The sequence below is a fragment of the Sinohyriopsis cumingii genome, chromosome 1 (assembly GCF_028554795.1).
Source record: "Sinohyriopsis cumingii isolate HCF-2022 chromosome 1, ASM2855479v2, whole genome shotgun sequence".
In the NCBI taxonomy this organism is placed as follows: domain Eukaryota; kingdom Metazoa; phylum Mollusca; class Bivalvia; order Unionida; family Unionidae; genus Sinohyriopsis; species Sinohyriopsis cumingii.
In genome coordinates, this window is record NC_142961.1 from 50,262,963 (window position 1) to 50,290,343 (window position 27,381).

The 27,381-nt window shown below is 32.9% G+C and overlaps 1 protein-coding gene across 1 annotated transcript in view; it reads left to right on the top strand.

Annotated features, from left to right (window-relative positions):
- The first annotated feature begins 916 nt into the window (after positions 1–916).
- LOC149806849 (uncharacterized) overlaps positions 917–27,381 on the top strand; it is a 65,515-nt gene continuing 39,050 nt past the window's right edge. The window contains exons 1-10 of the mRNA XM_089975878.1: positions 917–992; positions 3,925–4,023; positions 6,707–6,810; positions 7,938–8,069; positions 10,492–10,626; positions 11,833–11,894; positions 15,430–15,491; positions 19,932–20,053; positions 23,445–23,640; positions 25,758–25,823. Of these exons, the coding sequence (XP_089832004.1) occupies positions 920–992; positions 3,925–4,023; positions 6,707–6,810; positions 7,938–8,069; positions 10,492–10,626; positions 11,833–11,894; positions 15,430–15,491; positions 19,932–20,053; positions 23,445–23,640; positions 25,758–25,823 (1,051 nt within the window). The 5' untranslated portion in view covers positions 917–919. The remainder of the gene's footprint in view (positions 993–3,924; positions 4,024–6,706; positions 6,811–7,937; positions 8,070–10,491; positions 10,627–11,832; positions 11,895–15,429; positions 15,492–19,931; positions 20,054–23,444; positions 23,641–25,757; positions 25,824–27,381) is intronic.

Consider the following 27,381-nt stretch of genomic DNA (forward strand, 5'->3'; position numbering starts at 1 on the left):
GTTGCAGATGCCAGAGTGGGGTCCACCCCAAGGGAAAAAAGAACAAATTTAAGGTTAATGGTGTATTTGAGTGAATTCTGAATGGGCAAGAGCTAGTCTGTGGCAACAATTTTTCATATTTTTTGCTGTCACTATGTTTTGTTTTTTCGAACTCTTTGCGTGTGCGTCTTCTTATTTACATACAGGTAGCTATGCAACTAATTGATTGTTTATTTATTTCCTACTGCATTGACGTTGTATTGCTCCACTAGTCCGATAAATCAACCCCGCCCCCAAATCTGTGTTGATACTGATGGACGCCAGTCAATATCATTTACAGGTGTGGGACTGGTTTATCGGCCTATTCCTCGTCCCTCTCATTGTTCAGTTCTTTTTCTTTTCTTCTAACGTATATTACACGAACAAGGAAGTCTTAAATTTGTATTAATTTATTATATCCAAACTTTCCACAGCTCCATTATCATCCAGTACTAAATAATAAAAACAAAATAAAAATAGTTTCCATCATTTAAAAAGTATAATTTTCCTAAACTTTTGAATAGCCTTAATGTGTCAGTGTGACTTCTTAATTTATTTTTCCGTCTAATGTCAAACGTAACTCACAGTATATGATAATTCACTTTTGAGTTTATGAGTTCATTAATGGAATGATTTCAATGATGCCATACATGTTGACTTAAGTAATTAATATATTTTATTTTATCACTCAAAACACATAAAATGGACTTATTATCAATAAAAAAAACAATAAAAATTGGTGACAACACATCATACTCCTTTGGTTAAAATAGATTATTTTCGCAATATGCGTGTCGGAAGAGTTGCGAACTTTGCGGTTCACTATGGAATTCTCACACCTCACTAGGATGTAATATCATATTGTAAACGTATATTTGATCACCGTTGTACTGTAAACAACATGGCGGCGAAAGTGCTACTGCTGGATTTTGCGCAACTATTTTTCTTTATAATTTCAGTGGCGCATGCATTAGGTAACCGCACGCACAATTAGTACCCTTCCTTTCAAAGTATATTAAATTTCTTTAAAAGAAATAGCGCTAATTTGTATGTGCTAGAAAGTAGGAAAGTAAAATAGTGTCTTTGATGCCGACCTTAATACTATAGTGCCATGTTATCGTGGGTCGTACAGTTTACGATGGACAAATAAGCAGTAAAAACAACGACCTTCAATATATTATATATATTTATTTCTTGCTTTTTGCTCTATATTAAAATGCATTTAATTTCCAGCTTAATTCTCATGACTGCGGGGAACGATCGATAAACAGGTGCCATATAGATTTTGGGTTATGCAAGGATAGTTACTTTGATATCTTGGTAATACCGATAAAATATTTTTAGGATGGGATATACTTGTCCTATTGCTAGAACTTGATGGATATGTTGCACAACGTGTAATTCAACTTGAAAAATGGATGCTACTGCCAAGGCACTCATTCTGCCACATGTGCCGTCCAACAGAACCTTGTCTGAGAGAATTAGGGAAATGCATCCGTAATCACCTATGACAGGGAGAGTAGTGCCAGGATTGTTGCGGAGAATGGACCACCAACATGAGCATGAAAGTAGATGTCAACCTCAGACTGTTTAAACAACTCCAAATGTTCCAATGAAAAGTAATAAATCGTGTACACAAAAGAATGTTTTAAAATCAAAACCTATCAGTTGCCAAAACCCCAAGAAAACAACCATCCATACTTATTTGCTACCATAGATTTGATCTCTTGCTTCTTTAGAAATATGGTAATCATGAGATATAATACTTGCATAACATCATTGGGCATTATTCGACTACAAACTGGTTAACTGATTCAACACAGTGGCAGTGATTTAAAAAATATAGATTCTATTTGATTACATGGAGTACAGCCATTATTTAGAAAAGTGATATTCATGGGTGTATTTTTAAAATAGTGTACTCATCAGCAATCCTGAAATTTTCTCTGAAAAAGCTGGTGATGCAGAACTATTAACTTTTGTCATGTAGTGTATATAAATGCACAGTAGCTGGTGCTATGCAGAAAATGTACTGAAAACTTAGAATACCCTGATACCATAAAACCCACGATATCTTATGAAGCTACCATATATAATAATATATTTTGATTTTTTTAAATTCTGTTTGAGATGTAGAGTTGAAGGCATATATTAATTTTCTTTTTCAAGAGCAATTTATTTTCCAGTCAATGGCCAGAAGTATTCTATTTACACCAGAATTGTTATTTTTTCCTTGTTTTCCTTGCTTGCTACAATATTGGGTACTATGGTATCATGGTATTCAAAGTTTTCTGCATAGCATTACCTATTGTGGGCTTATGTTAAAAACACTACATGATCATAAGTAATTAGTTTTGCATCACCATTTGATGTTTGGAAATTATTGGAGTTTCTGGTGAGTACATTGTAGCTCAGACAATGCAGCAGTGACAATATGGAATTTGTCATACAGAAACTGGAAGATAATTAGGCAGATTAAACACACATAATGGTCCCATGATAGGCATTCCGTCGTCCCAGTTTACATAATTGTTTGTCAGTTATAAATTGTGCCTTAATGGGTAATAAAAGTTTATCACCTACCAGCACAAGTGTGAACAGAACAGGATTTCTGCAATGTTTAATGTCATGGTAGACTCTTGTTGTTCTTTTTGTACTGAGATTATTTTCACCAGAATAATATACCACACTGAGATGACTAACCCCAGAATAATATACCACACTGAGATGATTAACCCCAGAAAAATATACTACAATGAGATGACTAACTCCAGAATAATGTACCACACAGATGATTACACAAGAATAATGTACCAAACTGAAATTATTTATCTCTGAATAATGTACCACACTGAGATGACTCACACCAGAATAATGTATAAAACTGAGATGATTAATTCCAGAATAATGTACCATACTGAGGTGATGTACCTTAGACTACTATACCACACTGAGATGATTAACCACAGAATAATATACCACACTGAGTTGTCTTACTCGAGATAATGTACCATACTGAGATGATTTACACCCGTGTAATGTACCACACAGATGAATTACACCAGAATAATGCACCACATTGAGATGACTTATACCAGAATAATGTACCACATTTTGATGATTAACCCCAGAATAATGTGCCACACTGAGATGACTTAAACCAGAATAATGTACTACACCGAGATGACATACCCAGGATAGATTACCATATTGAGATGATTTACCCCAGTATAATGTACCACACTGAGATGGTTTATACCAGAATAATGTACCACTTTTTATATCCATGTTGTTGTGGATATATTCTTTGTGGTTTGTCCATCATACTGGAGGAGGATCGTATTTAGTATGATATTATACTAGGGTGAATAGATGGCAGAGGTTTTTGGATCCTGGTATCCAGTTAGGAGGGAGGAAGGGGTAAGGTTCAGAGTCACATTTTAGTAAGTAAAATGGAATCTTCCATGTAACCTGAACTTCATCTATACCAACTGATGGAAGATGATTATAAAGAGTTCTGTTTTAGCAGGATAAGTAGATGATGGTGAAGTTTCAGATCCTGGATGCAACTCATGGAAGGGTCACTTTTTCATAGATAACATGGACTTAAGCATGTAACTTGGATGCAACTCTTGGAAGGATGGGGGTTTAGGGTCACATTTTCTTAGATAATATGGACTCAAGCATGTAACCTGAACTCCATCTTCAATATTTTTAAAGAGGTTGATCATATTCAGCATCATGTTTCAGGAAGATGAAGAAGTGACATTAAAGATTCTGAACTCCTTCAGACAGCTCAGGGTTGAGAGTGAGTTGAAGGAAGGGGTAACTAATAAACAGGTGAGGATATGTAAATTGACTCCCATCTCTTAGTTATTATTATCATAATTTTATTTTCAATTACAGATGCAGAACCTCTTTTACAAGATTTTCCGAACAGTGCATTCCAACGACATATTAAGGCTTCCAGACACCAACCTTTCTGTGTGGTCTTTCGGGAACCAGGTATATTTACATTTGTGAATGGAATGTTTTAAGGCATGCAAAAATTTGAATTATGCCCAAAAATTACTCTTCAATTAAGAAAAGTTTTTCAGTTACCTATGTTACAAGTTTAGGCTTTTACAAACCATTACAAGAAAAAATGTGAAGACAACAAGCTTTGCAAAATTTAACAAATAATTTATTTCCCTAGATAAAAAAATTAAAAATGAGAAAAATTACTTATCCTTTTTTGAATCAAATCCAAATAATTATCCAAGAATTAAAAAATAGAAGGCCTAGTAATAAAAAGTTCTAATGAAACTGAGTTTGAATCCCGATGAAATCCAAACTGGAATATGATGATGTCTGTTGTAACCTGTGAAGTGCTGCAGTGTCAACAAGTCTCTTGTTGAATCAAAGAAAATATTATTCCAGTTTTTGAATTCTGTGTACATTTTGATAAATGTCTTTGTCCAAGAATTAATTTAGAGCACTAGTATTTCCAGGGAAAACAAACTTGAAATCCAAATAAATTGAAAAAAACAAAATAATTAGCCCAAAACTGGTCACAACATAAAACATTTTAACTTCTCAAGTGAGTGTTAAGGCAAGAATAACTATTATTTCTCAAAACATCAGTAATAAATCTAACTATATTGCAAACCAGAGTTTGTAACAATTGCTACATGTTATTTGTCACATACTCCAAGCATGGCCTCAATTCCACTTTGTGAATCTTATTCTGTGAAAGAATTAAAAAGAAATAAAAAAAGTTGTTTACTACAAACTATCACTGGATCTTAATCAAGGTCAGGAACTAGGTCGGCATTAGATACAATGTTTCTATAAAGTTGTTTTTGTCAAAAATATATTTTAAAAAATCAGTCAGAACTGAACTCTATTCCAGTAAGTGAAGTTACATTACAATAGCAAGTAATGGAATAAAAAAAAATAAAAACTAACAGACAAACAAATTAAATCAAATGTAAATTAAATCAGATATACATAACACCTAAATTTAAGGGTTGTATGTCAGTAAATACTCATTTATTTTATTCACAGTTGTATGTACTCTTTCCATAGCAGATAGTGGTACAGTCATGACTTACTGTGGTTCATTCATGACTTATTACAGAATAATGTGGAAACTGAATAATAAACAAATTAGGAAGCAAAAAAGACATATACACAAATCACAGAGCAATGGATCTGATGTAATACATCAATTAAGTGTAGGGTGAAATATTGTTTCTGTTGATATATTTTACTCACATGAAAATATGCTGATTTTTGTTGCTGTTTTTTTTGTTGTTGAATGTTTCTAACTCTTCAGCATTTACTCATATTCAGTATTAAATTTTATTTAAAATAATATATTGGAATAGATCAGTTGATTGACACAGTGAGACTACTAACCTAGATATGCCTTTTGTTGTTGAGAAATCATCAGCATCAGCATTATTTTGACATGATGTAGGATATAGATGCACTGTTTGTTATTGAGAAATCATCAGGTTCAGCATTATTTTGACGTGATGTAGGATATAGATGCACTGTTTGTTATTGAGAAATCATCAGGTTCAGCATTATTTTGACATGATGTAGGATATAGATGCACAGTTTGTTATTGAGAAATCATCAGCATCATCATTATTTTGACATGATGTAGGATATAGATGCACTGTTTGTTATTGAGACATCATTAGCATCAGCATTATTTTGACATGATGTAAGATATAGATGCACTGTTTGTTATTGAGAAATCATCAGCATCAGCATTATTTTGACATGATGTAAGATATAGATGCACTGTTTGTTATTGAGAAATCATCAGCATCAGCATTATTTTGACATGATGTAGGATATAGATGCACTGTCTGTTATTGAGAAATCATCAGGTTCAGCATTATTTTAATGATTTTATCTTGTATGACTTGCCAGTATATGATATATAATGGAATTCATCCTGAGGTATATCGAAAGTTGGCTAGCCAGCAATATTCACTGAAATATTTGCCATCTATGAAACATGGTTAATGTAAACATTGATAACTTTCATGTGTCATGTGCCGGAATAAATGAATTAATAAAGTGTCATGTACCAGAATAAATGGACTAGTAAAGTATGATTGGAAGAAGAATATACATTTATCTCCCAGGTATGTAATACTATGGATGCAGCAATTGCTATGTCCATGTGTCTGTCCGTAAATATACTCTAAGTGGGGATACATAGTTGGGAGGAATCTTTGCAGTTCACTCTGGCTTAAAAGTTGGTTCCAGTTGCAAACAACATAGATCCTTTTCCACTGTCTCATAATGTGCCAGCAGATCAGAGTCTATGTTATTTGATCTACTGATTATTCCTTACAAGCTGCATAGATGCATATCTGCCAGTGGATCCTGTGATGACAGATCTGGGTCTTTGCAGTTTACAGCTGGATTTGGCTTACAAGCAAGTATACACGGTAATCTCTAATTGACTCTTTTTACTGTTTTGTAATGAAATATTACAGTGTATAATATTATAGTGTATTATATTAGATTGTACCTCTAAGTTACATGACAGCTGTGTGGGACGTCAGTGAATGCAACATTTATAATAACATAGGAACACAAGTTTGGAATTGCCCAAGAACATGATTGATAAGGTTTCCTATTGCATTATTGTATTATTTTAAGCAGTGTCCTCTGCATCTTTCAGGACTTGGCTCTCAGCTGGAATTGTCCATTGTCAGTGTCTGGAGGACAAAACATTCAAGTGCAAATTACACAAAATGGGAACTTGGTTCATACACACCAGATGAGGTATTGTTTATGACAACATTTGTAAACATTTTGGTAAATTTATGTATGTTGTGTAAATCTTTGTATTTAACATATGATTGCATGGTAGAAACGTTTTTTTTATTTTTGTTGGGTGCCAAAATTTTATTAGTATTTATCTTATACCAGCTGGTATTTCAATATAATGACTTTCATGATAATCTTTATTATGATTTCATTGAGCCCACATTTGTGTAAGCAAGACATAGCAGTCATTATTCTACTAGCAACATTCTCATCAACAGTTTACGATGGTTTCGGTTAAATGTTTTAATTTGCATATTTCCTAAAACCTGCCAATAGATTCACATCATACTTTGCATGAATCATTATGAATTAAGACAACTCATTCTATGACATGCTTACTTGCCCCTATGACCTTGGAGTCAAGATCACAGTCATAGAAAATTTGCATTAGGTTTTTGGCTAAATCTTTTATCATTAAACTTATATTTCCTAAACTGCTGGTAGATTTTATGCATATTAGGATAAATAATTCGGAAATTAAGACAATTTATTCTGCAACAAACTCATGTGCTTCTTTGACTTTGAGGTGAAGATCACAGTCAAAAGAAATTTGCATTAAATATGTTTTTAGTTAAGTTCTATCATATCTTATGTTTCCTAAACCATGTGATTATGTTTCCTAACCATGTGATAGATTTTCTTCGCACGTTGGTTGCTCATTATAAGCTCAGAAAATTTATTCAGCAAAATGCTCACTCAACCTTTTGACCTTGCCATCAAGGTCACACATTTAACAGCAATGCTTGAATCTTAGGCTCAATATGGGCTGAACTAAAAATAAATTCAATATTGCATTGAAATATTAGTTATTGAAGGAATTCATAATTGCTGATGGATTATATATGAAGAAGAATATTTTGTCTTAAAAAAGGTATCACAGTTTAACAAGAAAGTAAAATAAGATTTTATGTGTTTGATAAAACTAACTGGCCATTGGCCATTTCTTTAGAAATGTACCCTTCATAAAAGGACAAATTCATAGGAGTTTTAGTCAGAATTCACGGAAGTGTCCAGTATGAAAACATGTCATTCTCTCAAGCCAGTTTTATTGTACTGTATATTGTACACCATTTTTTCACCAGAAGTCTCCCTTGTACAAGACTCATGGTCCTAAAAGACTACCGTCTGTCCGATGTTACTTGGGAGAGACATCACGATATGATTACCCCGGACTACCATGGAAAAAGGAACTGAGGACATGGTTGACATCACTGGTAACCATCACATTCATAAATTGAAATATAATGCTGTGATAACAAAATGCTACAGAGTGTATAACATAGCAGTGAGGTCCTAAAAGTGTGCTTGACATCCCACAAGGTTTTGCTGGTTCTTAAAAGGCAGATGAATCTTTGAAGTATAATTTTCTGCACAGTGATAAAAATGATGTATACCATAATAGATATTATATAGGTTTATTTTCTGTGTTTATAAGCTATTACAGTTTAAATATTTTTAACATATTTTACCATGTTCATGTCTATATATGTTGAAATAATTTTTAAAAAATTCTTTCCAATTATTTCATAAATGATATTTCATGGTAGGGTTGATATATTAATAAACTTTGATAAAGACACGTTTTATCTTAATTTTAATTCATTGACATGTACTTGAAGTTATTTATACATGAATTTTGAATTGCAGTGAACTTTAAAGTTGAATGCATTGAGCATTAAAATGTTATCGCATTTACGCCAGAAAAGTCTTTGTGAAGGGTCACTTCAACCTTTCTTCATTCATCTGCCCCCATATCAGTGTTAACTTCAAAGGGGCAGCATTCCAACTCACAGAAATTGACCGGGGTATCTTAACATGGTCCTTAGAAAGTAATCATTTGAGCTACCAACCCTAACCACTTGGTAGGAATCTATGTCCACTTATAATTTTTTCAAAGGCAAATTGTAATGCACCATCATTCACAAATTCTGAGCTGTCTAAAGCTGATAAAAGGAATTATTTCTTTGGGAAAAATATGGGACCACTGCCTATGATTGGGCAGAATAAATTAAGGCATACACTTTAGAAGCAATCAGACTTTAAAGTGATGACCTTAGTTGAAATTCTTTAGTCTGAATTCCTGAAAGAGGAAGAGAGTCTTGACTTTGGGGAGGCCTAAAGAGAATAGTGCTTTCCTTGTTAAACTAGAAAGGGACCAGGTGGCTGCCTTGTAAAAAGAAAGACAGGTTTTAGTGCTAGGACGCACAAGTTTTGAAAGAGAACAGCAATAAGGAACAGCTTTCTGGGAGAGAGACGGGACAGTCTGAAGAAAGAAGTCCAAGGAAAAGAAGGACAGTGTCAGAATAAAAAGACCAGGAAGTCCATGAAGGGGCAAAGCATAGAGCTTAGGAAGAATGAACTAGCAGACGTTGATATATGGTTGAGAGAGGAAGGAACAGCTTTCTGGGAGAGAGATGGGACAGTCTGAAGACAGAAGTCTTAGGAAAAGAAGGATGAGGTCAGAATAAAAGGACCAGAAAGTCTATGAAGGGACAAAGCATAAAGCTTAGGAAGGATGAACTAGGAGGACATTGATATGCAGTCAAGAGAGGAAGGTGATGCAAATCAGTAGTGGACATTGCACTCTTTTAACCTCTCATTATGATATGAAATAAACACAAATTGGACACTCATGTTAAATTCTATTGGTATACTCTAATTTGAATTGGAATTGCTGTTATTAATTTATTCTGATTAAATTTTTTATTTTCTTGTCAAAGGGGGCTCATATTGCTTTATTTCTTCCCAGTATTCTTGCTCAGTTCTCTTGAAATTCTATTCTTCTTTCACTCCTGCCGTGCTATAATATTGAGGGAGGTCATCCTCTAGATAATGCCAGCCAAATCCAATTAACCACCCCTCTTACATAGAGGGAGATGTTACAGACTAATTCATTTTTTTAAAAATTTGATTGGTGTAAAAAGATCTTTCGAACTTGTGATGCTTCTACAGATTCACTTTTCTCACTCCAAATAAGACATGAATTTAAAAAAAAAATTATGGCTCAATTGAATTCAGGTTGATTCTCTGTTTGATTTTTATGCTCAAGGCCCATTTTTCTGATTCAGTTCTGATCCAGCTTGTAATATATGCTTAAATCACAGAGATTGCAGATGAGTTCAGTAATGGCTAAGATTCATGAATATTAATGAGGTGATCTTGCATTGGCTGAGCTTGTTACCAATCTGGAAGCCATATTACTTTTCAGATTTTGATCATTCTCTTCAAATATAGGTTTATGTGATGAAGATCTTGCATGAGTTGAAATTCTGTTCTTCTTTCACTCCCGCCATGCTATAATATTGACGGAGGTCATCCTCTAGATAACGCCAGCCAAATCCAATTAACCACCCCTCTAACTAAAGGGGGAGACATTACAGAATAATTCCTTCTTTTTTAAATTTGAGTGGTGTAAAAAGATCTTTTGCCCTTTATGATGCTTCTGCAGATTCACTTTTCTCACTCCAAAAAAGACATGAATTTTTAAAAAAATTTATGGCTCAATTGAATTCAGGTTGATTCTTTATTTGATTTTTATGAGAAAATTGATGTATCTTTTTAGGGCAGCTTACTTTTTAACTTTTAGATTTTTCATTCTTTTGATAATGCATTTAATAATGTTATTTACATGTTCAGAGTAAGAAATATGATGAACAGATGTTGGACATAACAGAGGAGATGGTGGCAGATACAATTCAGAAATACCACCTTGTGATGATTGCCTTCCCAACAGGTTCCAGACATATTGAGATAGAGGATATTATATACAAGGTACAAGAATTATGTACCATTTGAATTAGAGGACATTATATACAAGGTACAACAATTATGTACCATTTGAATTTGAGGACATTATGTACAAGGTACAACACTTATGTACCATTTGAATTAGAGGACAATATGTACAAGATACAACAATTATGAACCATTTGAATTAGAGTACATTATATACAAGGTACAACATTTATGTGTGATTTGAATTAGAGAACATTATGTACAAGGTTCAACAATAATGTACCATTTGATTTAGAGGACATTATATACAAGGTACAACAGTTATGAATTATATGAAATAGAGAATATTATATAATATTTGAGATAGAGGGGATTATTTATGCAAGGTACAACATTTTCATTCCATTTACAGTAGAGGATGTGATAGATACAAGGTACAACATTTATATATCATTTGAAATAGAGGATATTATGTACAAGGTACAAACATGTATGTACCATTTAAAATAGAAGAAATGGTATACAAGGTACAACATTTATATATCATTTTATATAGAGGATATTAAATACAACGTACACAAATTATGTACCATTTGAGATAGAGGATATTATGGACAAGGTGCAACATTTATGTACCATTGTACATTTCATTCTGACACAATATTTTGGCAGTAATTGATATTTTTCAAGACATAAATTGGACATGTAGATGTATCAAAAACATATATATACCTTTATCCTTTCCTAGCAGAATGCTTATAGTTTTTGCTGAAACAGTCTGTTTGCATTTATCTTTGCTTGTAGCTACACATAAATATTACATAATAAACACACATCATAAAAAGTATTTTCCAAGATTTTGGTATTTCTACAATTATTACTATGAAAGTAGTACAGAGAACAATTTGAATCCAGACTTTGGACATTATAGTCATCTAGAAAGTTTCAAAGTAAAATTTGTGCAGACACTGTCATACTTTCTATTTTCCATCCTGTAGAAAATGGCAAAAGAAAACTTTCTGTGTAGGATTAGTTTGAAATAATCTAATAATGGCAGTACCATCAGGACCTTAATATACTATCAGAATCATTTGTCTGTAGAAATGTTCTTTTTATCATTTTCCCATAAGTATTGACAAAAGAAACATAGAAACAAAGATTAATTCAAATCAAACTCAGATCTCAAATTTATCAATAATCATGCTGCTAAAACAGTCACTTTTATTACAAAATCTTTTTCAGCTTGCATCAGAACATGAGAATAGCAAACCCTTAATTGTTCATGAGCATGCATCTGATATCATGTAAGTTGATCTCTTTAGTTTGACAATGATAATAGGGATGAAAAACTACTGTAAATCACTTAGCTTTTAGCTCATATGACCTGTACAACCTAATGAGCTTATAATATGGCATTTCATGCATTGTCCATTGTCCATCCATCAGTAATTGCTTGTACCAATCAGGAGTCCATATTTCTGATCTGATTTTGATAAAGCATGGAATATTGGTTTATATCATCAAAATCACAGTTGAGATTTATAATAATTGAGATCCATGCATATTAATGAGGTCATCTTGCATTAATTTGGTGACCTTGTTACTGCTCTCAAGGCCCATTTTTCTGATCCAGCTTGTAATATATGCTTAAATCACAGAGATTGCTGATGAGTTCAGTAATGGCTAAGATTCATGGATACTAATGAGGTGATCTTGCATTGGCTGAGCTTGTGACCAATCAGATTTTGATCTTCAAATATAGGTTTATATGATGAAGATTTTGCATGATTTCCATAATGGGCAGGATCCATGCCTATTTTTGAACTGATTTCTTGCATCAGGTTGGCAGACCACTCTCGAGAGTGTATTTCTAATTCAGTTTTGATCAGACTTGGTACACATTCTAAACCATCAAGATCTTGTATGAATTCAATTATTAGTCAGATCCATGCATATTAATGAGGTCATTTTAATTCTGATTGGTTGAATTTGTCAATGCTATAGTGACAATTTATCAAATTTTGATCAAACTTATTAAATTGGCTAATATATCATTAGGACCTACTTTTAATGTTTTTTATTTTGAGCAAAATTAATATTGTGTATACATGTAATGGTCTGAGCTTCTTAGCACTTGTGTATTTCTGGCCTGATTTTAGTTAAACTTGGTATATAGGCTAAATCAAAAAGTTGTTAAATGATTTTTGTTATGAGCCAGATCTACATGGAAATCTTGTATCTGATTGGCTAATTTTGTTTTTTCATTCAAGAGATTTTTATTTTTGATAGTATTTTGATCAAACTTGGCAGATAGGCATAACTCATCACTATCTTGGTTGATTGTGATTATGAATGTAATTAATACATATTAATAATGTGACCATGCATCTGATTTGGCTGAACTTGTCTTGTTAAATAGTCTATATATTATCAAGATGTTGGATGATTTTGATTATGGAAAAGATCTGTGCATATTAATTAATTTTCTGTCTTAATTGGCTAAATTTCTTTCTGCTGTGGAAACTGAATTCCAGTCATATTTTACCCCACCTTAAGCTTATATTACCATATTCAGAGACAGGATTAAAATAAGCAAGATAAGCACATATTAATCAGATACCATGCATGTAATTGGCTGAGCTTGTTTCCTCTCCAAATCTACTGACAATTTTTCCAATCCATTTTCTTTACAACTTTTGGTTAGTGGGTTTATATCATGTGTGATGATCTAGAACCTGTGCATGTTAATTTGGCCTCTGTCTTTAGAAAGAATTTTAATCAGGATATAGTAAACTAGGTAAAATCAGTATGATATAAAGTTTGATAGATAGTTCACCTAGGTTGTGTCCTTGCAATAGTACAAACGTCTATTAAGTAAAATGGTTGACTGTAAAGCTATGTTAGCAATATCATTCCACTTGGACCTCTTGCTAAGATCTTGAAATTGAACGTATTTAGCAAAAACAAACAAACTAAAGAGAATAAAATGCACTGATCAAGCCTCATTAGAGGCCTCTCTCAAAAATCACCTCCCCTTGACCAGAGGTCATCTTGGCCAGCACCAAATTAATATATTTCATTTTGTCTTCCTTGTGTGAGATCACCCATTTACACAACCACTTTTTCATTGTAGAAGGGATGATTTCATAGAAGAGGGAATATTATTGTTGTGAAATAAGTACATTTCATCTGTGAAAATAGTGAAAATTTTTGTGGTACATTCAAATAGCATTTAGTGAAGAAAATTCAAGTCATTAAACGGAATGAGAAGAATCTGGTTGAAAAGTGACATATGATTATTGAAAAGTACAGATAGTGATTGCAGTGTTTATAGTTTGATAAAAGGGACAAGATAATTGTTGAAAAGTACTGATAGAGATTGCAGTATTTAGAGTCTGATAAAAGGGACGTTATTTATTGTCTGCAATGTTGTGAGGATGGAGAACCTGGCCATGATGAAAGTAGTTCTAGGTTGCAAAACCAGGCACAACAAAGTAGTCCTAGTAGGAATGCTGTCAGCTGTGATCCACTGAGGATTACCACTGAGTCTTTTAAATTATACTGAGGTTCTAGAGCAGCTCAATAGCATTTAGTCTTCCATCAAAAAGGTAATTTGACCTACTATTTTAAAATTATACAATTCTTGGTCAGGTGTGCACATGGAAAAAGATTGATTATTGCACACTGCTTGCATACACCACACAATAGCACACTGCTTGCATTCACCACACAATAGCACACTGCTTGCATACACCACACAATAGCTCACTGCTTGCATTCACCACACAATAGCACACTGCTTGCATACACCACACAATAGCACACTGCTTGCATACACCACACAAAAAACATAGTTTCTTATTTGCTTTTTTTGGAAAAATTAAACGATTTTTAAATTATATGATTATAGTAATTATGTTCAAGATGATTTTTCAATAAATACTCAGTTTTGTTGCTGCAGGGACAACCTTTGTGGGCACACACAATCAAGTGTCACATGGCTTGATGGAAAATCTTATATTTTCACGTGAAAATATAAAGATGTGTTTTTCACATGTGAAAATATAAATATGTGTTTTTCACATGTGAAAATAGATGTGTTTTTCACATGTGAAAATATGATGTTTTTTCACATGATGATAATATAGGAATGAAAAAAAGAAAATTATTTTGCTAATAAGTCTATATATCACACTTATGTATATCATAAAAGAATAGATTTTTTCAGACTGAGATTAGTATAATAGGGACCTGTCCATGAGGAGCATAAAGCCAGATCTGGTGCATTCTTGTCAACATTATTATAAATAGAACAAACTGCAAAGACACTGGTGGCAGATCTACACTGTATACATGTGGGACATGTATTGTAATATAAAGTTTTTCAATATGTAATATGAAAACATTGCTATATCAGATGGCCATAATAAGCTCACATATTTTTATTAGTGAACTATTGCATCATCATATTCATTGTTGTTTGCTTTTGATACCAAGTGTAGAGAGAAGTTTGAAACTTAGAAAATTTTGACATGTATAACAAAAAAAACCTCTATTTCAGTATTAATAGCATGTTTATTACTGTAGAACATACCTTGAAAGAACACCTTTCTATTAAATCATAATAATCTCTCAATACAGGTGGTCTCTCAAGATATGTGATCTCTCAAAGGTATGGACTTTCAAGACAATTTTTACTGTAGTATGCTTAGTACTATTTTGTTACAGCAACCCAAAATATCTGTTGATCAGATTGAATTAAATTACAGTTATAGAGTAGTTGTAAACACACTGACTTTGTTATGAATATGTCAGTTAATGTCTGTGATGTAATTTCAGAAAATTGAAGAAACACTATGGGATATTGCAGCTCCCAGCTGTTGTTGTGATTCACTCCAATGGTAAGGTTTACAGATTCCATCATGGATTTTTTTATAGGTCAAATGGAGACCTCCCCATCCATCTTTTTCTCCTAATTTGTCAAAGCTGTGACAAATTGATTTTTAAATTAATTTTGCCACAGGGTGCAACGAATCAGATGCTAGAATGCTAGCTATGTAGAGAGATTCTAGTTTCTAAAGTTATTTCAGTTGAGCATTACAAATTATATATGTGTCTTTATCTTAGTGAATTTTGACATGAGCATCACTAAATGTGGATAAAATTATCAACATTTGTTTGGACATGATTTATATCAACACCATTTATATCAACATACAGAGCAACACCACTCATTTGGTACATGCTGAAAGAGTGGTCTGTCTACATCTAATCCATCATGTTGGTGCTGGAGTTAGAGTCGATTTATGACAGAACTGGGTGGTTATCAGAGCCATCCATTGCCACAGGCAAACATTATATTTCATCATCTAGTTTTCTTGAAGCTATATTTAAATTTCTACCCTGTGTCTATTTATGATATGATTTGTCAAATGAGTGGATGATGCTTGCTTATCTGTGGCATGCAATGGTTTTCATCACTACATGGTCATGTATCAAAAATGAATTCTTCCATAACTCCAGGACTGATACGGCTGTTTACATATGCACAGACCACTCTTCCTCAGTATGTATTGAATGAGTAATTTTGCTGTGTATTTAAATGCAAGCAAAGTTGAAATCCTTCATGTGAAAATTGACTGTGTTGCAGACTTGGACCAAGGCTCACAAAAGCTGGAAATTATTCAACTCATTTCATAAATTCAATATTAATCATTGCCCATTTGAGATCAACCATTTAAAACACCGCTACTTTGATATCATTGAATTGAATGTTCTTTTTATTGTTACATAAAGTTTATGTTCTGTCACAGTGGATAGGAAGTTTAGTATGTGGGTGGGTAAGTAGGGAGGTGTTTTCACTGTACATTAGCACAATACTGGCTATACAGTGCCAATTTTAAAGTTAAAATAAAAAAAATTGAACTAATTAATTCATCACAATCTACTGTATTATACTGTAATGTATGCATGTATTATATGTATACAGTTAAATATTACTGTAACATATGCATATATTTTATACATACATCTAAAATATACTGTGTGTACTGTAACATGTATGCATTTTATACATACATCTAAAATAGACAGTATATATTGTAACATATGCATATATATGCATATATAGTATACATACATCTCAAATATACTGTATATTCTGTAACATGCATATATTGTATGCATGCTTCTAAAATATACTGTAACATATGCATATATAGTGTACATACATCTAAAATATATATTATATACTGTAAAATGCATATATAGCATACATACATCTAAAATATACAGTATATACTATAAAATGCATATGTTGTATACACACTTCTAAAATATACTGTAACATATGCATATATAGTATACATACATCTAAAATGTTTTGCATATTCTGTAACATGCATATAGTGTATACATGCTTCTAAAATATATTGTAACATTTGCATATATAGTATACATACATCTAAAATATACTGTATATATTATAACATAAGAATATATTGTACACGTACATCTAAAATATACTGTATATATTGTAACATGCATATATTGTATACATACATTTATACTGTATTGTATGTATATATTGTATACATGCTTCTAAAATATACTTTAACATATGCATATATTGTATACACACATCTAAAATATACTATAACATATGCATATGTTGTATACATACATCTAAAATATACTGTATATACTGTAACCTGCATATATTGTATACATGCATCTGAAATATACTATAACATATGCATATATTGTATACATACATTTACAGTATACTATATATACTGTTACATATGCATATATTGTACACATACATCTAAAATATACTGTATATACTGTAACATGCATATAGTGTATACATACATTTACAGTATACTATACATACTGTATTGTATGTATATATTGTACACATACATGTACAATATACTCTATATACTGTAACATATGCATGCATTGTAAACATACATGTACAATATACTCTATATACAGTAACATATGCATGTATTGTAAACATACATGTACAATATACTCTATATACCAAGGAAACAGTATACACAACTCCCTCGATAACTCGTGCACATCAGGGTCCAGAAACATCGACTGCACTATAAGTGAGGCGCGAGTTATCGAGGGACCTATAAAATAAGCCCAAAACCAATAAAGTGATTGACGACATAACGGAAAAATAAGGGGGGGGGTAGGCAGATTATACTGCTGAATACTCACTTTATAATCGTTCTGAGATTAACTGTTAATAAATATCTTTTCATAACGGTGTACTTTATTATTTTCTCATAGGACAACATTAATTTCAGGATAAATTACAGTATATTGAGGCGATCACCGAAAACATTATTCCATGTGGTTTCCGTTCGCTTAACATGTGTACCACTTCACACATTGTGTACTACGTCACTAATTTTTATGTTGAATTGGATACATTCTAGTTTTATTGTTTGATCCAAATTAGACTTTTTTTATATACAAAAGATCGACTCTTTTCGAGAAACAGTGTCGATCGAATGATAGATAGATAGATTTGAATGCAATAGAAGTAAAATGGAAAACAAAAAAAACAAGGGTTAATCAGTACTAACATATTTAATTGGTCTACAAATTTAAAACAACGTAAATTAGAACAAGTTAATACTTGCTGTTTGTGCCACGCCTGACAAATATCAATTCACTTTTTGAAAAAATCAATTAATTTTTTTTTGTGTGTTACTCCTTGGTTTCTTTGCTGCCGAGCAAAATCCCTCAGATTTCTCAACTGCTTGAGCTTACGTAGTCAACATTTTGGGTCTCCAGCCACCTTATGGCAGTATCAAAATATTTTATTGCTTCCTGTGCAGAGGGGTGGGGTACAACATCTGCGTCTGTATCACTTTCAACACTTGTGTTACTCCAGTTAGAATCGTCTTCTGCTGCAAATTTGTTCGCTATAGAAATAATTATAGTTTCATCTGACATGTATTCGGCTGTGGGACAATCATTGTCAGCACAAATCCACTCCTCCATATCATCAAGAGAAACGCCCACCTCAGGACCATGAGTCTGTACGAATTTCTCCCAAAGAGCCTCGACATTAATGACATCAGTTTCACTGAAACATTCGAAGTCACTATCATCGTCGTTGTCTCTGTTACTGTTTTGCTTTACATCAAAGGCAGCTCCAAGACCCTTAATCCAGCACCCGAGGTCTCTTGTAATCGATTTTTTTTAAAATGCAACAAACACTTCCCCAAGTTGTTGATCAAAACAAAGCTGGCACGTACATGTAATTAGGTTCTCACAGAAGTACTCACGGGTTTCGATGTGATGGTCGATTGACTGTTTTCATGTTTTCAATGAACAGAATATGTTGTGATTATAATGTTTACACTGAAACGGAATTAAAGGATTAGAATGTGACTTTCACACAGGAAGACGTTTAATTGGTGTTTATTTCATTCTCTGTTGCCACCTGTTAGCATTTACCAGAAGTTTTCATTGATCGCTATTTCACCAGACTGTTTATTTACAGTATAATGACAACTATTTATCATAAAAACTTACATAATATATGATATCTTTAAACAGAGGTCTCGCTAGGATTTTAAAACTGGGTCTTTCTGCCTCTGAATTCAATCACTAAATATCAGTACATTTTCTCACTCGGCCGACAGTCAAAGCCTTTGAACTAGCCACCTAGCTGTTGCATCATGTTCTTTTTTTTTTTTTTTAATGTACTCTTATAAAATGGCAACAGTACATCAAAGAGTCTTTCAGTCACTGAATTCTGTCATTGTAAATATCAGCACAGTTAACTGATCAACACATTTTCCCACAAAACAGGTGGCTGAAACAGGACCGGCAAATCTTTGAATTTTCCCGCACACCTATTACATGCGTACGGAGGATACCCGCCTCAGTGATTTTCTGCGTCCCAGATCAAAAATTGGCATCCAAATACGCATAATTAAGTGTTTTCGAGATCTCTGAAATTAATTCTTCTTTAGAACTTGCAAATTTCAAAATATGGATTATATTTTTATGGGCATTAATCACCATTTTCGATGATAAAACGAGCAATGTATCAAGGTTTAATTTATCAATTCTTATCATAATTTTTTCATGTTCAGCATATTTTAAAGATATTTTAAATACATTTTCTCTGGAAAAAATCAGGAGCCAAGACGGACACTGCGTTATAAGCAGGATCGCGAGTTATCCGGGCGCGAGTTATCGAGGGAGCGGTGTACACATTAATATTATGTATACCAATCTACAGATAAACTTTATTGATCAGCTATGAACTTTTTTCTGATTGTAGTCTATTCTTTGTCATTTAGGGAACCTAACTTCTGGTTCAGGAGGCAGAGAAAAGTTGTTCTCAGGTCTGAGTGTGGACTACAAGGAGATCAGTATTTATCTCAAATCCATGGAAATACCAGCAACTCATATGATGTCCCTGGTAGAGTATCAATCAGACACTATTCTTTTGTTTGATATTTTCATAGTGTAGTTATAATCTGTAATCGTAATCATCAGTAATTGAATACTACAACTCTCCATCCTGATTGTAGCCTTCATTATGACATTATTCCAGCTATCATGTGGTAATACTATGGAACTCATGACCAGAATTATACAATTTGAAGAAAATATATAGAAAATTGGGAATTTGCAACATTTATCAGCTCCAAAATTGTCATCAGAGCCATTGTGTTAATAACTTGGACTTTGGCAGTACACGTTTTCATAATTTGCCATTGTGCTAATAACTTGGACTTTGGCAGTACACGTTTTCATAATTTGCCTTTGTGCTAATAACTTGGACTTTGGCAGTACACGTTTTCATAATTTGCCTTTGTGCTAATAACTTGGACTTTGGCAGTACACGTTTTCATAATTTGCCTTTGTGACTAATAACTTGGACTTTGGCAGTACACGTTTTCATAATTTGCCTTTGTGCTAATAACTTGGACTTTGGCAGTACACGTTTTCATAATTTGCCTTTGTGCTAATAACTTGGACTTTGGCAGTACACGTTTTCATAATTTGCCTTTGTGACTAATAAGTCACTGTAGTATTCAGTCAGTGGCTGATATTATAATTGTGACAGGCTATATATAGCACACCCAAAACAACCCATGCTTCTACTGAGTCACAATTATAATTGATTTATGTCAGATACTGTATTCACTAACAGTTCACACACAAGACAACTAAAATTGCCTCTAGCAGTAAAGACACAATAGCATGTAAAGACTTGATAGCATATCAAAGACACAGTAGCATATAAAGACACAATAGCATGTAAAGACTTGATAGCAGTAAAGACACAATAGCATGTAAAGACTTGATAGCAGTAAAGACACAATAGCATGCAAAGACTCAATAGCTGTAAAGGCACAATAGCATATGAAGACACAGTTGCATGTAAAGACTCGATACCAGTAAAGACCCAGATCTGCCATTGCATAATGTGTTGGCAAATCTAAGTCTATGCAGATTGTCTGGACTAATCAGTAAAACAAACTGTATAGACCCTGATATGCCAGCACATCATGCTATGGCAAATCAGGGCCTGTGTTGTTTGCAGTTAGATTTTACTTATAAGAGAGCATAAATAGCAATAGCATTTAACAGCACATCAGCACAATATTGGCTATATGGTTCCAGCTAAAGATAAGTTAAAAAATTGTTAAACTGAACTGCACAAAAATATGGGAAGATAAACCTTTTTAAATAAATTTAAACAAAGAATAACAAGCTGAATTGCAAAACATAAGATGTTAAATTTCTGTAAGATGTATATAAAATATTAGATTAAGATAACACTTGTAAAATCTTGAAAAGATATCTTTCAAACTGAATGATAAAGAGGCATGCAGCTGAATTGGAGGGTGTTGGTATTTTATACACAATTTTGGTGACTTCAGTTTTTTTGCCTTGTTTTATTTCAGCATGTATTGTGGTTTCTCAGGACATATAATACTCATGTTAACCATAATTTCTAGTCAAAAATAATTATATATGAAAATCAAATGAAAAGATATTTGCAATTAAGTGACACTTTTGCATGGAAAATAAGAATTGGTATATTTAGACTAAATGATATGAATGTGGAATTAAAATGATAGTCAGTTTAAATCAGTTTCCCTTTGCTATCATCTTCCATTTTATCAACAACATCCTGAGATTCATTAAACTTTCCAGTACTTGAGTGAAGTAATTGAGAGTATCTGTACATGTTAACTTCAGAATGTAAGTTTTTGTTTTGATATAAATATTACTCTGGAACACTTAAAACACATGCTACATCAAAATATATGAGAATTTATTAAGATATGTAATAAAAATAAATAATCCATAGTTTTATATTTACTCTGCTTAAAAGTGGGTAATTGTATTTGTAATAAAAAAATTAAAACTTATCTGGAATTTAAAATAAATTACATTTTAAAGTAATTAACTCCAGGTGTGGATGTGTAAAAGTTATTGACCCCTGGTCTGGATGTATAAAAGTATAAAAGTTATTGACCCCTGGTCTGGATGTATAAAAGTATTTGACCCTAGGTCTGTTTGTATAAATGTAATTGACCCCAGGTCTGGATGTGTAAAAATTATTGACCCCTGGTCTGGCTGTATAAAAGTATTTGACCCTAGGTCTGTTTGTATAAATGTAATTGACCCCAGATCTGGATGTGTAAAAGTTATTGACCCCTGGTCTGGATGTATAAAAGTATTTGACCCCAGGTCTGTTTGCATAAATGTAATTGACCCCAGGTCTGGATGTATGAAAATATTTGACTCCTGGTCTGGATGTATGAAAATATTTGACCCCAGGTCTGGATGTATGAAAATATTTGACCCCAGGTCTGGATGTATGAAAATATTTGACCCCAGGTCTGGATGTTTGAAAATATTTGACTCCTGGTCTGGATGTTTGAAAATATTTGACCCCAGGTCTGGATGTATGAAAATATTTGACCCCAGGTCTGGATGTATGAAAATATTTGACCCCAGGTCTGGATGTATGAAAATATTTGACCCAAGTCTTGATGTATGGAAGAGATAATAGCATATGCAGTGAAACCTATTCAGCAACTAATTGTGTTCTTTTTTGGTGGATGGTCTCTTGTTAGAAGTCATCATATAAAACAAAGTTGATCTATGCATGAAGAATCTGGTCTTAAATGATAGCTGGTCTTCACATCAGGTTGTGTTGCAGGTCGGGTTATGCTATATGTACACATATGCATAGCTGTTTCTTTTTCTTTTTCCGACAAGACAATAACATATATATATATATATATATATATATATATATATATATATATATATATATATATATGCATATATGCATTAGATGAATGTGTTGCTTTTAGACAGAAGAGAAACTTTCCTTATAAATCCATGGGTTGATCTTCAACAGCACAATAAGCATCACTTTGTAAAAAGCTATTCAACAAATTACATCGTTCACTTTTTTGCACAAATAACTTTTCATATTATTACTATCCAAAAATGATAGACAAATTATTATGTTTGCCTAAAAATGATATTGTATACTAGAATTAATTCATTTTAAAGGGTATCCTTTTTCATTCTTTTGCAAATAAAAGACATTTTATGCATACATTAATCTGTAAGTTTGGAAGGGGATCTTATTGCTTTAATTGAAGGTTCCTTATTTTTTGGATCTTTAAATTCACAGTTGTAGCAAATACAAAATCTTCTGACATTAGTAAACAGCAATTCAAGTTATTGATTCAAGAGATAATGAATGAGAGTTTTTTCAGCAAGAATCAGCAAATTTTTTGTGCTGTCAATGCCCATTACGTAGTTTTTATTTTCAGGAAGAGTTTGAGGCCAGAATAAAGCTGCCAAACAAAGGACATTTTCAACCATTGATAGGATGTTTTTATGCCTATTGGGCTCCACAAGCCTTTAACTATTTGTCCATGTTTAAGAAGAGTGTAGAGGAGTTTAATGACCTTGGGGCTGACCTTGAATTTGCTCTTTTTGACCTCACAGAGGATTTTTCTAAAACACGTAAGCTATCAGACATCTCTGAATTCAGTCATGTTATCTGTTGCACTATGGAAGATTTAATCTTAATTATAAGTGTACAAATGAAATAAGATTGTTGGGATGAACACTGCAGTTCAAAATGAATAAAAAAACTTTTTTCTCAAGAATCTTTTTTCATAACCATGAGCATGAAAAATCCATTAAAGAAATCAATGGTTACTTTGCATTTTGCTACACTTGGCTGAGCAAAATATTTCTTCTAAGATGCAAATAATTAAATGGAAAACCATCAGAAATTTTGTCACATATCTTCAAATTATTTCATTTAGTGTGTTTAAAAATCTACCAGATTTTAGCGTGTAGAAGAATGTTGGTTGCTGAATGAAGTTTTCCACTATATTACTTTTTCCATAGCTCATGGCTGTAATGTAAAGCAGGAAGATGTTAGAGACAATGTACAGCAGGTTGTCAGTTTTAGGATTCTATGGCTTCTTATACTATTAGTTCTCTTGTTTATTTTCTTTCAAAAAGAAATCTAATTCCTATTGTATGTTGGTATTTAGATTTTTTTTTCCTTTCATTATTTAGTAGTGAAAGTATTGTAATTATTATGTTACAATAACATCCATTTTCTCCTATAGTTCTTGGTTCTTTACTATCAATAAATGATGCCATCCTAGTGCCATAATTATCTACTACATCATCTCAAGTTGCATGTTAAAATGAATTTGTCACCAGCAAAAATCCTGATATCATCCATAGTTTGAACAATATTTTATTTGTCTGAACTACTTCTACATCAAAATGTGCGTTTAAGTTAATTTGTTTGAACTACTTGTACATCTCACTCTGCATTGTTAATTTGAAATACTTGTTCCTCTGTGTATTTAAGTTAATTTATTTGAACTACTTGTACATCTCGCTCTGCATTGTTAATTTGAAATACTTGTTCCTCTGTGTATTTAAGTTAATTTGTTTGAACTACTTGTACATCTAACTGTGCATTTAAGTTAACAGCTGTGAATATAATGTGCCTTTTAAAGGTCAGTCGTTTCAGGTCCAGTTTTAATAGAGTTATTGCCCTTTGTGAATCATTGTAAAATCAGCTCTACAACAGCTCCTTGTTACCACCATAGTTCAGGGATCATTCAGCGTATTCTGATGCAGTATGGTTGTACATTGTCTCACATACCTAGATGTGCCTTTTATCAGTTTTGTCTCATCAACTCCATGTTGGATAGAGTTATGGCCTTTGACAATTAACTTAATCTCTTTGTATTATATGTTGTGTGTAACAGGCATTACTCAAGAACCATTCAGCACATTCTGATGCAGTTTGGTATGAACATTGTCTCATATATTTATATGCATTTTTTATGAGCTTAGTCTTGTTCAGATGAGGTGTGACCTGAAGTTGGTTGTCCTCCTGACATTAGTCTCCACAAGATATTTCAACAAAATCAATGGATTTCAACCTGATTTGGCATATACCTCAAATGAGACATTGAAGGAATTAATTATCCAGCATTCTGCAACATTATTTACTGGAGTTATCTCTCAGATTACCCATTATCCTATCTTTGGTTTCTGCAGCATAACTATATTTAGCTTTTGTTGAATTTCAACCAGATTTGGTGGTCAGCTTTATACTTCCATGTCAAAGAATGAGTTTGTTTTCCAGCACTCCAATGCATCATTTACAGGTGCATTATTTACCCTGATTGCTTATCATCCAGACTTTGGTCTCCACATCATAAATTTACTAAGCTTTGTTAGATGTCAACCAAATTTGGTATGCAACTTTATATTGATGAGACCTTGAAAGAGTAAATAATCTGCAGTGTCATTTAGAAGAGGTATGGCCCCTGATTGCATTTCACTAACATACCTTTCTTTTAAGGAACCCGAGCTATCATGTATATGTATGTTGATGAGACCCTGAATGCCCATCTACAAACTTTGGTTTTCCTATTGAATTTTTTTTCTGCTTAAGGCGAAGCAAATTTTAATGCCTGTGTTTTGTCATGCATCCAGTGCTGATAGCTATAGTTCTGTCATGTAATCTCATTATGGCCACTTTTTTGTTATTCTGTTGCTACAAAACACTTCTCTGTATTTATTTCTAATTTAATTCACAGTTGTTAACAGAAAACTGAACTCCAGATTCACACACAAGGTGCCATTTACTGTTCTCTTTTACCAAGGTAAGTATGCTGTAGCTGCACCTATTTTATACTCTCATCTTTTTGTGGCGGGAAATCAATAAAATCAATTCCTGTCCCTTATCCACAGATGTCTTTAAGAAAAAACCCTCAACCTCCAAAATGAAAGACAATCCAGTACACTTGCAGACCTGTTGGGTAACAAATCATCATCAGTAGACACAGAACCCCAAATCTAAACTCCTGCGTAGAATTCCCAAAAACTAAGAAAATGTTTTCTCACAAAGCATCATTCTTGTGTACTGAAAAACAACTTGCCCAATGATATAACTGAAAAGGTCTGTTAATAAAGTTCACTCTTATTTGTAAGATTAAATAAAACAGACAAAAACATTAATAACATAGTCCATAATTCCACTTTGATGTGGAATTTATTTTCCTTTCATAAATAAACAATGAAATAGTGATTTGAATCAAAGAAACAAAAACAATTGCAATTTTTTTTGTACTTGAAACCAGACTATGGAGTTGATATCTGTATATAGATCTATCAGTGCAAATCATTCTGTATGCAGGACACTAACTTGAACTGCTGTGCCTTTCTTGGATGAGATGTGTTACAATTAATGTTGAACATCATTATTGTGAAGAAATGCTTATGTGGTGGCAATAGTTTCTGCAGAATGATCACATGAGGTCGTGTGATGAAAGACAATAGTATCATGGTGAAAGACGGAGTTATTCCCCATCACTGTTCTACACTGGAAAACATGATCCTACACATGTATGAATGTGAGGAAACTGTTTAGCCATTATAGTATTAGATAAGTTTTGATGCAATCTGATTGCAGTTACAGCTTCTGCTACCAATACATGTACTCCTTGGAGGTGAAAAGCTCATGCACTAAATTATATCAATTACAGCATGTGTTGCAGGAGTTCATTTCACTAGTCCATTTTAATTATGCCTCCTGCAATGCAACTTTTGGACTTGCATAATAATAAAAAACTGTCTGTTGAAGAAATAAACCAGTTTTTGGTGGGTAAGCAAAATAATAACCATTTTTAACGGCAGTATAGTAGCTCCAGCTCTTGAGGACACAGATTTATACCATAGACTCATCACATTTGAACCTGGTCACATATTTTACACCAGGGTTGGATTTTTGTTTCATGATGTCATACATGGGGAAGATTCTATTTGTCCATAGATTCTTTACAAAGCAATATTTAAAAATGGATGAAGATAAAGAAGATATGACAACCTCCAGATAAATGTGATTGAAAAGTGTGGTGATGTACCTCAAGGACAGATATCTGAAACATAGTACAAATAAGTAAACTGTTCCAAACTTAATTTTTACAGTGAAAAATGCCATAGCAGACACCTCCAGGTAAAGGACACATTCCAATTGCAATCCCATTGTTTAATGTATCTGCATAATTTGCTTATATATTAAGGACACTTAACTATACAGGACAAAACATTATGGCCAAATAAGCATACTTTAAGTCAAGTCAACTGCAAACAACTTAGACCCTGATCTGTCATCGCATAATGTGCCAGCAGATCAGGGTCAGTGTTGTTTGTTCTACTGAT